Source organism: Heliangelus exortis, chromosome 25 (genome assembly GCF_036169615.1).
Source record: "Heliangelus exortis chromosome 25, bHelExo1.hap1, whole genome shotgun sequence".
Lineage (NCBI taxonomy): Eukaryota > Metazoa > Chordata > Aves > Apodiformes > Trochilidae > Heliangelus > Heliangelus exortis.
Window position 1 is genome coordinate 2,930,397 of NC_092446.1, and position 14,514 is coordinate 2,944,910.

The following is a 14,514-nucleotide window of genomic DNA, read 5'->3' on the forward strand; positions in this document are numbered from 1 at the left end:
TGGCTTTTGCCCCGTCCCAGTCCCAGCCATGTGGGTGCTGGGGCTCCCATGGGTGCCCTGTGGTGGCTCTGGTGGGTGCTGCACCTCCGGATAAACGTGAGCTGAGAGAGTGGGGAGGGGGGAGAAGGGGAAGCCGGGGCTAAAAATAGCTCATTGGGAAAGAAAGGGATGAAAACCTCTTTGAAGAAGTGCGGGGAGAGGGGGAGGGTTTCCATGGAAACGGGGAAGTCTGTCTCTTCCCAAAAGAGGGGGTGGGAGATGGAGAAATAGTAAATAAGGCAGAGAAATGACAGGGAAGGGGATGCTGAGAGCCGGGGGGGTTCCCCATGGATGGAGGGGAGGGAGGAAGGGGGGGGGGCGGGTCCGGAGCATCCCCGGATCCCGGGGGGAGCCCCCGGGGCTCTGACTCTGCCCACATGGCCTCGGGCATGTCACCTCATGTCCTCCCGTGTCACCTGCTGTCCCCTGCCCGAGTCACTGAGCAGAACAAGGAGCCCAGAGGTGCTGGGGGGATGTTTGTGTGTCCAGGTCACCGTGAGGTGGCATCTCCAGCCCCCCCCCCTGACACTGGGCAGCAGAGATGAAGTGATGAAACACCTCCCAACCTTTGGAGAAACTGCACAAAACCTTGGGTTTTCCTGCAGGAATTTTCCAGGGTGGCACGGGGCCATTCCAAGGGGACACCCTGCCAGGAAGAGACTGGGGTCTTGGGTGGGGGGTGAGGGTGTCTGGGGGTGCTGGGGAGGCTGGGAACCCAGCTGGGATGAGCTGGGGTGACATTTGGTGTGGCTCCCAGCCTGGCACAACCCCTGAGCTGTCCCAGCTCATCCCCAGCTGGGACCCAGATTTGGCACAGCCCCTGCTTTGGTGTGAGCCACCATTTGGCAAGGCTCAGGAGATCCTGACCTTCAGCAGCTCTCACCCAGCACCTGCAGACACTTGGACTGAGATCCACAGGCTCTAAAACCAGACCTGTGGTGGAGATGCTGCCAGCTTGGTCATTACCTGCAAGAGGAACCAGGGCTGGTGGCTAAAAACAAGAATTTGTGCCCTTTCATGGCAGGGCAGAGAGAACCTTTAGGGCACCTCACAGCTCTCCCAAAGCCAAAGCAACCTGCTGGCCACTTCCATGAGGATTTTTTGCCCATCTTCTTGTTGTCTTCTCCCTTAGCTCAGCTACCAGAAGGTTTTGTCCCTATTTCCCTGCTTCCTGTGGAGCATCACACACCCAGAGATGGGTGAGCCAGAGGAGGAGGATGTTCCATTGTCCAGACCTGGGGAAGAGGAATCAGCAGGGACAAAACTGAAATGTTCATCACTTCTCCTCTGTCTCGGGGTCACAGGAACAGCCCTGGCCCAGCTAAGCAGGCATTCCAGGAACTTGTGGAGCCCTGAAGCTTTCTTGGTCCCTTTGGAGCAGGAGGACAGCAAGAACAGAGCCACAGCTGGGTCCCCTTGGTGAGGAGGTGGTGGCTTCCAGCACGGGGAGAATAAAGGAGCAGAAGAAATCCCTGGCATGGGGTAGGGATGGGGGGAATTTCTCCTTGTGAGCCAGGTGAGTTTTCTTTCCTGAGCTGAAAGCACCTGGCTGGAAGCAGGCGATTGATTTCTCTTCCCTTCATTAATTTGCCCCAGCCTGACCTTTTGGTTTGTGCAAATGAAATAAAGAAGCTTTAAGAGCCTCTTACCCAAAGGGGTTGGGGCAGCCTGAACAGGCTGTACCCACCTAGCAGGGATGCTTGCCCTGTGCCCTGGCAGCAGGTCCAGCAGCAATCCTGGAGCCAGTGCCAGCCTGGCATGAAATATTCACACTGCCCACACTGAGCTCCAAAGGCCTCAAGAGCTGAACCTCCTTTTTCTCTTTCAGCTGAGCTAAATGATTTTTATTTTCAATGAAAGGTGCCCGGCTCCTCTCCAGGCTGCCTGCCCAAAGCAGGTGGGGAGGCTTTGGAAGCAAAGATGTTGCAATTCTGGGGCCTTGAGCAAATAAAAATTCAGATTTAAAAATCTATTTTTAAACCAATCAGATATTCTGTTACAAAAAGAACCTTGGAAAAATACAGATATTTCCTATGAACTTTGCAGCCAGGTGATGTTTGCTCTTCTCCTTTTGCCATAAGGTGTCTTCCCAAGGACAAGGAGATCCTCTCATGGACCAGAAAATTCTCCCAGGGGCCAGGAGAGCCTCCCAGGGGACCAGGAGATTCCCCCAGGGACCAGAAGATACTCCCAGGAACCAGAAGATGCTCCCAGGGACCAGGAGATGCTCCCAACCACCAGGAGATCCTCCCGGGGACCAGGAGATTCCCCCAGGAACCAGGAGATGCTCCCAACCACCAGGAGATCCTCTTGGGGACCAGAAGATGCTCCCAGGGACCAGAAGATGCTCCCAGGGACCAGAAGATGCTCCCAACCACCAGGAGATCCTCTTGGGGACCAGAAGATGCTCCCAGGGACCAGAAGATGCTCCCAGGGACCAGGAGATGCTCCCAACCACCAGGAGATCCTCTTGGGGATCAGGAGATTCCCCCAGGGACCAGAAGATGCTCCCAGGGACCAGGAGATGCTCCCGACCTCCAGGAGATGCTCCCAGGAACCAGGAGATGCTCCCAGGAACCAGGAGATGCTCCCAACCACCAGGAGATCCTCCTGGGGACCAGGAGATTCCCCCAGGAACCAGGAGATGCTCCCAGGGAGCAGCTCCAGCAGAGCCCAGATGGGGGGAGCCACTCTGACCTATCTCACCCTGATATTTTGGGGATCCCCCAGCAGCAATGGCCATGGAAGAGCAAAGGCTCCTCTGCAGGTCCAGAGGAGACAAGTGGGTGCAGAGGCTCAGCAAGGCTGGGTTCCTCTGGGAGCTGCCAGTGTGGCTGAGAGAGGGGTTGCAGCCACCCAGACTGCAAGAAAAGCTCCACAATTAGGGGAGTAACTCCAGAGAGCATCACTCGGTTCAGAGAAATTCCCCTGATCTGCTCAAGACAGGATTTGGGCTTTTTGTGAGCAGCTGCTGCTGTTTAAAGAGAAATCTCCCCGTTTTTTGTTTGTTTGTTTGGGGTTTTTTTTTGCTTTTTGTTTTTTTTTTGTAAAACCTTCACAAGGCAGCAGGAGGAGGAACAAGTTGGAAATTCAGCTTTGCTTGACTGCCCAGCCTCAGTTTCTACAGTTTCTCCCCATTGCATAAGGATTAGCCTCAGGCAAATCCTTCTCTGGCCCCAGCCTGCCCTGCTCTGGCAGCTCTGCCTTCAGAAAAGGCTAAAACGATGCAAATGACATTAAAACTCCTCATCCCAAGTAGCCTCGTGTCCAGTCGGATGCACGCAGCTGGAAAATGCCTCTGTCCAGCAGCTGCAAAGGATTCCTGGTGCTGCTGGAGGGTTAGAAATTCACTTTTAATGTTGGGATCTGGCTGGGGCTCAGGGAAATGTCTCTGGGTTTCAAGGGGGGTGTTGGGAGGAGCAGTGGGTGATAGGACCCCCCTTACCCCAGTGCTGCACCCACCCTCCAGCTCTGTGCCACAGAGATGATCCTGGCACCTCAGAGGGTGAGAATAATCTGGTTTATCCCTGTCACATCCCCAGATCCTGCTGCTTGGCTGCTCATTGCTCTTAGCACTGATTTTCCTGGGTACCCAAGCTGGTCTGTGCCTTCCCATCCCACTTTGGGGTTGCTGTCCCTGGGGCTGTGGCCCTCAGCACTGGCAGTTCCTTCCAAATCTGGGGGCTGGGAATGGGAATGGGGGTATTTTCCATCATTTCCCCCAGTGTTTGTGGTTCCTGGGTGCCTTGTGGGACCTGTTGCTACCCTGATGCTCTTTGAGGGGTTATGGGGTAGCAGCAGAGTGGTCCAAGCTGGTGCAGCTCCTGCCTGCCCTAAGGCAGGGGTTGATAGAATAGGATCATGGAATCATTTGGGTTGGAAAAGACCTTTAAGGTCTTTAAAAGACCTTTAGGGTGCCTAGGCCACCCCATGCCCCTCATCCCCACATCTCCAGGGCTTTGAAACCCCTCCAGGGATGCTGGGGACTCCAGCCCTACCCTGGGCAGCCTGGGCTGGGCTCTGACAACTCTTTGGGAGAAGAAAGAGTTGATCCATATCTCTTATACACCAAGTTTGCCAGAGCTTGGCCATCTCCCTCCTTTGGGAGGCTGGTAAGTGCAAAGTGACATCAAAATGTTGCTTTTTACATCCCCAGCCAAGAGCAGAGCAATGAGATCCTTGCCCCATCCCCTTTCCCAAGGCTGCCTGGAGCTGGGGATTCTCCACCTCCCCAGATGTCCCCCGAGCAGATCCAGGCTCTTCCCATTCCCAAGAACACGGAACGGGGATGGGAGCCGCACGGAAAAGCAGCCCCACGTACCCAGGGATAGGATGATTTCCCAGCGGTTGAAATCTAGGTCTCTTCCTTGGGAGGAGGGAGGCGGGAAAGACGCTCCTGTTAATCTTATGAATATTCATGGAGAAACTCTGCTGCCTTTGGAGGCAGACTCCGGGGGGTAGGAGTTTTTTGGGGGCCGGCAGCGGTGTGTGGAGCCGAGCTGCTGCTTGTGCATTCGCCGCATGCCCGACTGCGGAGCCAAGTGTGAGTTGGTGCCTTTTTTTCTCTCCCCCCCCCCGCCTCTCCAACCTCCCCCCTCCTCCGTGCCCTGCTTAAACAGAGCCAGAACCGGTGCAAACGGGGCGATTCGGGGCTTTAGGCACAAACATGACCTTGTCCTCAAGGACCCCGAATTCTCTCACCCCTCCGAACCACGGGCGCAGCTCCCGCCTGCAGCGGGCGGTGCAGGCAAGGAGAAAACTCAGGGGCTTCGGGCAAATCTTTCCCTCCCCTTCCTTTCTGTCACCCCCAAATTTGCATGGATTAACCCCAAAGATGCTCGGAGAGAAAGGAGGTTGCCGGGAAAGCGGGAGATGGGGGGAGAAAGGAGGAGAAACTGAGTCCTGGGTTGGGTGATGTCAACGCAGCTGGTGCAGGAACCCTCTCCGAGATGCACCAAGCGGCAGCACCGGGATTTGGGCTGGGAAGGAGCCTGGAGCTGCTGGCAAATAAAAAAATCAACATGTTAAGAAAGAAATAAGACCATCTCCGAGGTGTTAAACAGACCTGCGGTGGTTTGGGAAGGGAGGAATGGGAGGAGAGAATTTACGGGCAGGAATAGAACTGGGTGTTGAGACAGGGGAAAAAAAAAAAATTATAAAAAAAATCGAGGTCAGTTGATTTGGGGTGAAATGGGGGGTTTTGGGGATGTTTTTTGCAGCAGTGGCTTGATGCTCGGTGGTTTAACGTGATGCTCGGAGGAGGAAGGGAAGGTTAAAGCCAGCCGGACTCCTGAGCCAGCCGCTGGGGAGAAAAAAGCAGGAAAAGGAGAGAAACTGGGACAAATGCAGCCTCCTCTCCTCCGAGCTTGGCAGAAAAGGGTTAAGCGAAGCAGTTGAATGCTGCAAGCCCGGTCAGGGTTGTACTATTTTTTCTAGTGCATAAGGAGAAGGGAGAGGAAGGTTGGACGGAAAAGGGAAATTTCCAAGGAAAGAGGGATCTGCGGCAATATCTGCACCTCGGGGGATGAGGAGAGGAACCAACAGGCATAAATGGCCTGGAGACGGCTGAAATCTTTGCCGAGGAGTCTGGGACCGTGGGGTTATTTTCCACCTGCCTCCCCTACCCGGTTCGGTAATCCTGGCTCAAAGTAGACAAGTCGAGTTGGAGCCGAAGAAGGGAGGTTAGAGGGGTTTTATTTTCTCTTTGGGAGGGGGAAAAAAATAAAAAGAAAAGAATAAAATTAAAAAAAAAAAAAAAGAGAGGTTGGTGGGACCTCTCGGGGTTGAGCATCCCCACGGGGCGAGGCAGTGAGGGTTGAGCTGAAGGAGTTAGGAGCAGGGATGCTGCTGACCCGGCACCCACTGGGGACCAGACCCCCAGCGTCCCCAGGAGAAATTTTGCCCACGGGAGTCAAATTCCACCCCCCGGAGGGCGTGGGTAGGACAGAGGTGTGGGGGGGTGTGTCTTGGCTTTTTGGGAGGATGCTGGAGGTGGTGGGGTCCCAGGGTTCGGGTCACGGTGCTCAGGGCTCCTTGGAGCCATCCTGAGGGACAAGTGGCCTTTGAGGGGAGGTTGGGGGGGGGGGGGAAGACAGGGACCGGGGGGGGGGAGAAAGGGGGGGGTTCAGTCTGGCGGATGAAGCCAGAACCTCCTGAATCACCCGGGCAGGCAACGCGATGGCGTGGGTGCTGCACCCAGTGGGTACCACCAGGACCTTGGAGATGGTGGGAACCGAACCCAGCGCGGGTCTGTAAAGCCTCAAGAACCGGCGGTGGACTGAGGGGGGGGGGGGGGGGGGTGGATGGGAAAGGGGGAGGGGGTTGGGGGTGCTGCGTCGTTTCCCAGCCCCGTGTCCTTCTCCTGGCACTTGCTCCTTGGGCAGCCTGGCACGCCAAGGCATTGAGTAAAAGTGGAGGGAGATGCTGGAGCTCTGGTTTGTTCTGGGGATGGGGCTCTGGCTTTTTTCTCTGGAGAGGGGGCTCTGTCTTTTTTCTCTGGGGATGGGGCTCTGTCTTTTTTCTCTGGGGATGGGGCTCTGTTTTTTTTCCTCTGGAGAGGGGGCTCTGTCTTTTTTCTCTGGGGACGGGGCTTTGTCTTTTTTCTCTGGGGATGGGGCTCTGTTTTTTTTTCTCTGGAGAGGGGGCTCTGTCTTTTTTCTCTGGGGATGGGGCTCTGGTTCAAAAGTGAAGGGAGATGCTGGAGCTCTGGTTTGTTCTGGGGATAGGGGTCTGGCTTTTTTCTCTGGAGAGGGGGCTCTGTCTTTTTTCTCTGGGGATGGAGCTCTGTCTTTTTTCTCTGGGGATGGGGCTCTGTCTTTTTTCTCTGGGGATGGAGCTCTGTCTTTTTTCTCTGGGGATGGGGCTCTGTTTTTTTCCTCCTCGCCACTAGCGCACTCTCGCCATCCTCCCGCGTTGCAGTGCAGGTTGGGCCAGCAGCGGGCAAACAGCTCCTGGGGAGGCAAAAAAAAACCCCAAACAAACCAACCCAGCCGGGGCTCCTGGAGGAGCAGGGGCTCTGCGGATGCTCCTTTCAAGCCCTCGGCAGCTCGCTACCTTCTTGGTGTTTTTTCCAGGCGATGCCACACCTCCCGAGGACACTGGGGACATCGGGCTTTGCTGAGCTTAGCAGCTTTTCGCCGTCGTACCGAAGGCATCAGCCAGACGCTCATCTGCCCTGAAGTGCAGATCTGCAACAGCTCCCGAGAAGACTCGGTCCCTCTGTCTCTCTGTCTCTCTTTCTCTCTTCTCTCTCCAGTCCAAACCATTACAAGACCTGACTTCCACCATCTGGGATTCTAACCCCTTTTATGTCCCTTCTCCTCTTTTTTAATTTTTTTTTTAAATTATTATTTTTTTGGGTTTTTATTTTTTTGCTTCCTACGGTGACTCACCATTATTTTTAACTTTGAAGAGAGAGGAAATTGTGGGGATCTTGGAAGCCTGTATTTCTCTCTAGGATTGTTTTGTTTTTTGTTTTTTTTTTTTTTTTCCCCAGGGTCAGATAATCGGTGTTACTAAGAGACACTAAGATTTGGCTTCTCCAGGTAACGTGATTTGTTTGTGGGTTTTTTTTTTTGTTTTTTTTTTCGTTGTTTCCTTTTTGGTTTTTGGTTTTTTTTTTTTCTTTTCTGTGTGCCATGGTGGTTTGCAGAGAATGACAGGAGCCGGGACACCAGCGGTCGAGGACGGGGACTGCAGCGCTCCGCGGGGCAGCTGGCATCGCGGGCTGCAAATTCCAGCAGCCCCAAGCTTGGCTGCAAGCAGGGAGGGCAGCATGGTGCCTTGCAGCTTTCTAACCAGGGCAGGAGGCTTGGGAAAGTGGCAGCAAACTTAAAAAAAAAAAAAAAAAATTAAAAAAAAAATTAAAAAATCGATCCCGAGCCCCCTGAGGAGGGGAGGTTGGTGGAGGTTGCACGGTTAACCCTTAGCTGCATGCCTGGAAATGAGCTGAGCCTGCTCTGCCTCCCCCTGGCACCCCCCCACCCCTTCCCCAACGGGCTCCCCTCCTCGCTTTAGGGCTGGATGGGGTTTATTTTTCTTCCTTTCTCCCCTCTTCCCCCCTTTTTTTTCTTTTTGATTGGAATTTTAACTTTTATCCAAAAAGCCCCAAAGCTGCGGTTTGCCGATGCCAGTTTGTGACTGGGTGCCGGTTCCTCAGGTGTTTTCTCTCTTCAACCCAAGGGGTTCAGATTCAAACTCTGTCCCAAGGAAGGCAAATTAACCCCCCCCAACCCCCCCCCCCCCCCCTCCCCTCGAGGAAGGGGATAGACGTGCTAGCGAGGGACCTTGCTCTCCTCCCCCCCAACTTTATTCCATCTCTCTCTTTCTCAGCAGGGGCAATTTTCTTTCCTTTTTTTTTTTTTTTTTTTTTTTTGTTTATTAATTTATTTATTTATCCTTTTTTTTTTTTTTTTAATTTTCTCTTTTTAATTTTATTTTTCTCTCTCTCTTTTTTTTTTTTTTTTTTTTTTAATTTTTATTTTTATTTCTTTATCATCCCTTCGCCTTTTCATGAGACACTTCCAAAAAACCTACGTACCTGTCCTCCTGCAGGGTAATACCCCTGCCCTGAATCCGCTCCCGCCGCCGGGCACTGGGAAGAGTTTAGCATAAAAGGATTTTTATTTTTTCAACCCCAATATGACAGTTGCTACTGGAGATCCAGCAGACGAAGCTGCAGCTCTTCCCGGACACCCGCAGGACACCTACAATCCTGAGACCGACCATGAGTGCTGTGAGAGGGTGGTCATAAACATTTCGGGGCTGCGCTTTGAGACCCAGCTCAAGACGTTGGCCCAGTTCCCAGAGACCTTACTGGGGGATCCTAAAAAAAGAATGAGATATTTCGACCCCCTCCGGAACGAATATTTCTTTGACCGGAACAGACCCAGCTTTGATGCCATTTTATATTATTACCAGTCTGGGGGGAGGTTGAGGAGACCTGTAAATGTGCCCTTAGATATCTTCTCCGAAGAGATTCGTTTCTATGAACTGGGAGAGGAAGCCATGGAGATGTTTCGGGAGGATGAAGGCTACATCAAAGAAGAGGAAAGACCCTTGCCCGAGAACGAGTTCCAGAGACAAGTGTGGCTGCTCTTTGAGTACCCCGAGAGCTCGGGGCCTGCCAGGATTATAGCGATTGTCTCCGTCATGGTGATCTTAATCTCCATCGTCAGCTTTTGCCTGGAAACCTTGCCCATTTTTCGGGATGAGAACGAAGACATGCACGGCAGCGGGCTGAGCCACCTCCCCTACTCCAACAGCAGCGTGGGCTACCAGCAGTCCACCTCCTTCACAGACCCCTTCTTCATCGTGGAGACCCTTTGCATCATCTGGTTCTCCTTCGAGTTCTTGGTGAGGTTTTTTGCCTGCCCCAGCAAGGCTGGGTTTTTTACCAACATCATGAACATCATCGACATCGTGGCCATCATCCCCTACTTCATCACCTTGGGGACAGAGCTGGCCGAGAAGCCGGAGGACGGGCAGCAGGGCCAGCAAGCCATGTCCTTGGCCATCCTCAGAGTCATCCGCCTCGTCAGGGTCTTCCGGATTTTCAAGCTCTCCCGGCACTCCAAGGGGCTGCAGATCCTGGGCCAGACCCTCAAGGCCAGCATGCGGGAGCTGGGGCTGCTCATCTTCTTCCTCTTCATCGGCGTCATCCTCTTCTCCAGCGCCGTCTACTTCGCCGAAGCCGACGAGAGCGAGTCCCAGTTCCCCAGCATCCCCGACGCCTTCTGGTGGGCCGTGGTTTCCATGACAACCGTGGGCTACGGAGACATGGTCCCCACCACCATCGGGGGGAAAATCGTGGGCTCCCTGTGTGCCATCGCGGGGGTGTTAACCATTGCCTTACCCGTGCCCGTCATCGTCTCCAACTTCAATTATTTCTACCACCGGGAGACGGAGGGAGAGGAGCAGGCTCAGTATCTGCAAGTAACCAGCTGCCCAAAGATCCCCTCTTCCCCCGACCTCAAGAAAAGCAGAAGTGCCTCTACCATTAGTAAGTCTGATTATATGGAGATTCAGGAAGGCGTAAACAATAGCAATGAGGATTTTAGGGAGGAGAACTTGAATAGCAATGAGGATTTTAGGGAGGAGAACTTGAAGACAGCCAATTGCACCCTAGCTAACACAAACTATGTGAATATCACCAAAATGCTAACTGATGTCTAGTGGCTAGAAAAAAAACACAGAAAAAGAAAAAAAAAAAAAAAAAGAAAAAAAAATCTAGTACCATATTTAAAGCTGAATTGGGAACAGTTTCAGATATCCAGTGCTGCTCTGCATTGTAGTTAACACAGTATTTTCTACGGTGTATCTTTGGTTCTGCATGGGAAGCAATAGCTGTGTAAGTGACTTTTAACCTTTGATTTCCACCCTGGAAATGCATTCGTGCAGAAAAGCAAAACAACAACACACAGCAAAACTAAAAAAAAAAAAAAAAAAAGGGTGGGGGGAAAAGAAAAGCAAAACAAAAAAAAAAAAAAAAAGGGGGGAAAAAAAAAAAAAGACCCCACAATATTTTCTCATCCCAGGCTGGAGGGGTTTCCAAAGTGCAGTTTCGAGCAGTGGGATGGGGACACAAAAAAGGGGACACCTGAGGGTCCCCTGTCCCTGTGGAGCTGGGTGACAACCAATTCCCAGGGCTGGGAAAGCTGGGAAAGGTCAGGCAGAGCTTAAGGAAAGGAAACTGAGGTCGTGTGTCCCGATTGCTGGAGGGCTCCAGTTTCAGCCCCGGGAACGCCGAGTGCGGCCGCCTCGCCCGGGCTCCTGTTTCATAACTGCAAATGCTGCAAATGCTGCAACAGTTTCAGGCACTGCAGTGTGCCCGGGTGAGGCCCAGGGGAGGGATAATTGGTGTGATGGAACCTGATTTATTGACTCTTAAATTTTCTACGCCAGGCATCGGGAGGGACGAGGGAATAAATCAAGCGCTTGGGTTTTCTTTCTTTTCTTCAGCTGACACTTCCATCACCAACATTTCCAGGCTCACCAAAGACACCTCCACTGACACATTGAAAATGAGTTGGAAAAAAGGCATCTTTTTTTTTTTTTTATATATATATATATATCTATATATAAAACTGGAGCAACTATGCTGTGGCCTATAATAATATTTATACTGCAGTGAAATTTAACCAGTAATAACCGTACAGCTGCATGGGTGTTTGTTGCATGAATCTGAATATTTAATACACACACAAATATCTATTTTCTTAGTAGGCTATCAAGTATTCATGTTTATAGTGCTTCTAGATTCTCTGGTGGCTCGTAGGAGATCCATGGGAGTGAAAAAGGCTCCGTTCAAGAGTTAAAAACTGGCCGGGGGAAGGGGTGTGCTGAGAATAATTTGAGAGAGAGCCAGGCAGAGCCCCAGTGTTGGAGCATCCAGACACAGGAGGTGCCTAATGGGAGCCAGGGAAGGTGAGCTGAAAGTGAAACACCTGCACTCATTATGGGCCGGGTAATTAGTCATTAATCTTGGTGTCACCGGCAGAAAACACTGGAGGAGCAGAGAGGGCAGGAGGAGCAGGTGGGATGGCAGGGAATGGTTCTCCTGGCTTGGCTGCTCAGCACTTTTCAGCCTTTTCCCAAATAATTCTCTGTGTGTGTGTATGTAGATATTTAGAGAGCGACTGGAGGGCCGAATCCTCAGCAAATTTTTGTGCTCAGGGCATCAGGGGCTGCCAGCTCGGGGGGGTGGGGGATGGGGGGACAAGGGCTGGACCTGTCCCAGGCTGCCCGTGGGGGTCTGAGTGCATTTTGGGCTGGAAAACTCCTTTTCAACCGTGTAGAGCCTCAGGGCTGGTGGGTTCTGCTCCTGTGGTGGAAAAGGAACAGGGTAAGGGGCTGAGCTCACTTTGCCTTGGTCCAGGGTTTTTAGGAGGGGTGAGTTGGGGTATAGAGACCTCAGGGTTGTTCCTGCTGCTTTTTCATCCCTGGTGTTATCTGGGGATAGGGAGGGTGATCCAGGAGGAACTCATCTGCTTTCCCCATCCCAGGCTGGATTCCCTCCTGGTTTTCCCCCCATTTCTGACAATCCCCAGTGCTGGGCACCTCACCCCTCTGCTGGCTCATGGGAGGGGGCTGCAAATCTCCTCCAAGATCATGGTCAAGAAAAACCCCCCTGGGGTGCAGGGTGGGATTTAGCAGCCTGTGTATTTGGGGTGAATTTCGGGTGAACTGGGAGGTGCTCAGGACTGTTCTGATGAAACGGGGGCAGAAGGCAGGAACCCCACTGCAGAGGAGGTGAGGAAGGTCCCACAGACCCTGCCTGAGCCCAGAGAGGGGAAACCACCCCATAACAATAAGTCCAATGGTGCTAGTGTATCCTACAGCAATGGCTCCAAACCCGTGGCCTGATCCAGCTCTGGTGCTGAGGTGGCTCCACTCAGCCAGGTGGAATCCCTGCTTTTGACTGGATTGATTGAGGAATTCAAGCCTGGCCATAACAAACACCAAACACCCATGGTGAGAGCACCAGAGTCCTGGCTTCTGCTTGGGGCAGAGGATGAGCATCACTTGGGTGCTCAGCACCACGCAGGATGGGACCTTGGTCTGTCTTTAATTCCATCTCATTAGATCAGGAGCCTTCTCCTCCTCCTCTGCTGCTGCTGGAGCTCTGAAGTGGGAGCTCCTGCAGCCCCTTAACATCTCCAGCAAGTATAAAAAAGAAACAGCATGCAACCCAAAGCAATAAATCTGCTTCTGAAGCTCAGCCTGATGGCTGGGACAGGGCTGGTGTCAGCTGCCAGCTTGGGCACAATTCCCAGGGTGGTTGGCCAGCTTCCATCCATCCATCCATCCATCCATCCATCCATCCATCCATCCATCCATCCATCCCTCCATCCATCCATCCATCCATCCATCCATCCCTCCCTCCCTCCCTCCCTCCATCCATCCATCCAGCTCGTGGGGATGAGATCTGGTATGGGGGGTGCTGCCTTCACACTGGGGTCCTGCCCACCCACCCTTGGGTGCCCCGAGCACCCAGTGACCCCACTTGTGGAAGATGGGAAGGCAGAGAGGGCAAAGAAAAGGTTTTTTTTTGGAGGATGCTGGTGCTCAGTGAGACTTTGCAGAGTGCTGGGTGGTTTAATCCCTTTGGGTTTTCGGGGAGCAGCTGTCAAAGTACTGGGTGCCCCTTGGGAGCTGTTGTGGTTTGGTAAGGGAAGATGATACTGGGTTTGGGTTTTTTTTTTTGGGGTGGGGGGAGTGTTGTTTTGGGCATGGTGTCCTCCTGAGGCTGGGTAAGAGGGGAGAGGAGCAGGAACAGACACATCCAGACCCCTCTGCCAAGCTGGGGGGGTCCTGGCTGCCTCGGGGAGCTCCAGCACAGGGACAAATGGGGCTGAAGAGCAAGAGGCCACGTTCCTCCTGTTGTCCCTGCTGCCAGCTGACATCTGTCCCCAGGACAGGGGCCAGCACAGCCTCTTCCTTCCTTAGGACTGATCCTGCACCTCTTGCTCTGAGCCAGACAGATATTCCTGGGGAAAAAGAGAATCTTGGCACTGAGTGGGGACACAGGGACTGAACCAGTGCTCAGATGCTGGGTTCAGGGTAAAAAAAGGTCCATAGGGGCATGGCTGGAGGTGCTCACCAGGCTGCATGGAGCAGAAGGGTCCATGTTTCCCCCACCCCATGCAGAGCCATGGTTACCCTATAGCTTTTAATGGGATTTGTGCCTGCAGGTCGGAGCTGTTGTGCTATTTCGAGCTTTGCTTCTGACTCACTGATGTGATCTTGAACCAGTTTTCAGGAGGAGACTGTGATTTATATATTTTTTTTTTCCTTTTTTTTTTTTTTTTTTTTTCCTTGAGCAATGTGGTTGGTGAGACTCTGGACTTGTTTCTGCAGAGGTGCTGAGCATCCCACACTCCCCTTGACCCTGCAAGGGTGCAGAAATGAGCTGCAAAGGATGCTAAATCAGAGGCTGGAGAAGTCCCACCACCTCTGTTAGATTGCTTAGAGCTGCTGCTCTGTCTCCTTTCCTCCTCTGATGGAGATGTTGGCTTCTCTTTAGGGATGAGCTGAAGGACTGGAGGTCTGTGGAGGTGCCCCTGGGTTGGCACCCAGAGGAGACAGCACCTGTATTTTAGTTTTTCTCCTTTCTGTCACAGTTTTGCAGAGATGGAAAGTGCTGATTGCACTGTGGGTTGTCTTCTAACACCCAACCACATGTCCCAGCCTGCAAGCAACCCAGCAGCTCCTTAATACCTTCCCAAATCTCTGTGAAGGGCAATGGGGTGAGGCTTGTAAAGCAGCCTGGAAGCACCAAGGGGGGTTGAGGGCTGCTAGGAAACATTTATTTGTGTGGAATGTTGTGTTTTACTGGGGGGAACTGGTCCCCACAGTGATGTTTTGTGTCCAAGCCCCACAGCTCTGAATGTGGAGCTAAATGGAGAAAAGGATCTCTGGATGGGTGTTAGGAGAGTGGAGCACGTGGGTGTATAAATATGGGCATATTTGTGCATA

The 14,514-nt window shown here is 52.6% G+C and overlaps 1 protein-coding gene across 1 annotated transcript; it reads left to right on the forward strand.

The window, feature by feature from the left end:
• The first annotated feature begins 8,494 nt into the window (after positions 1-8,494).
• LOC139807438 (potassium voltage-gated channel subfamily A member 2) lies at positions 8,495-10,428 on the forward strand. Its single transcript, XM_071768429.1, has one exon. It carries the CDS (start codon positions 8,680-8,682, stop codon positions 10,210-10,212), a length of 1,533 nt encoding a protein of 510 aa, XP_071624530.1. The 5' UTR covers positions 8,495-8,679; the 3' UTR covers positions 10,213-10,428.
• The last annotated feature ends 4,086 nt before the right edge of the window (positions 10,429-14,514 follow it).

Coding starts and splice junctions, on each gene's coding strand:
- LOC139807438 (XM_071768429.1), top strand. CDS start 8,680: ATGACAGTTGCTACTGGAGATCCAGCAGACGAAGCTGCAGCTCTTCCC.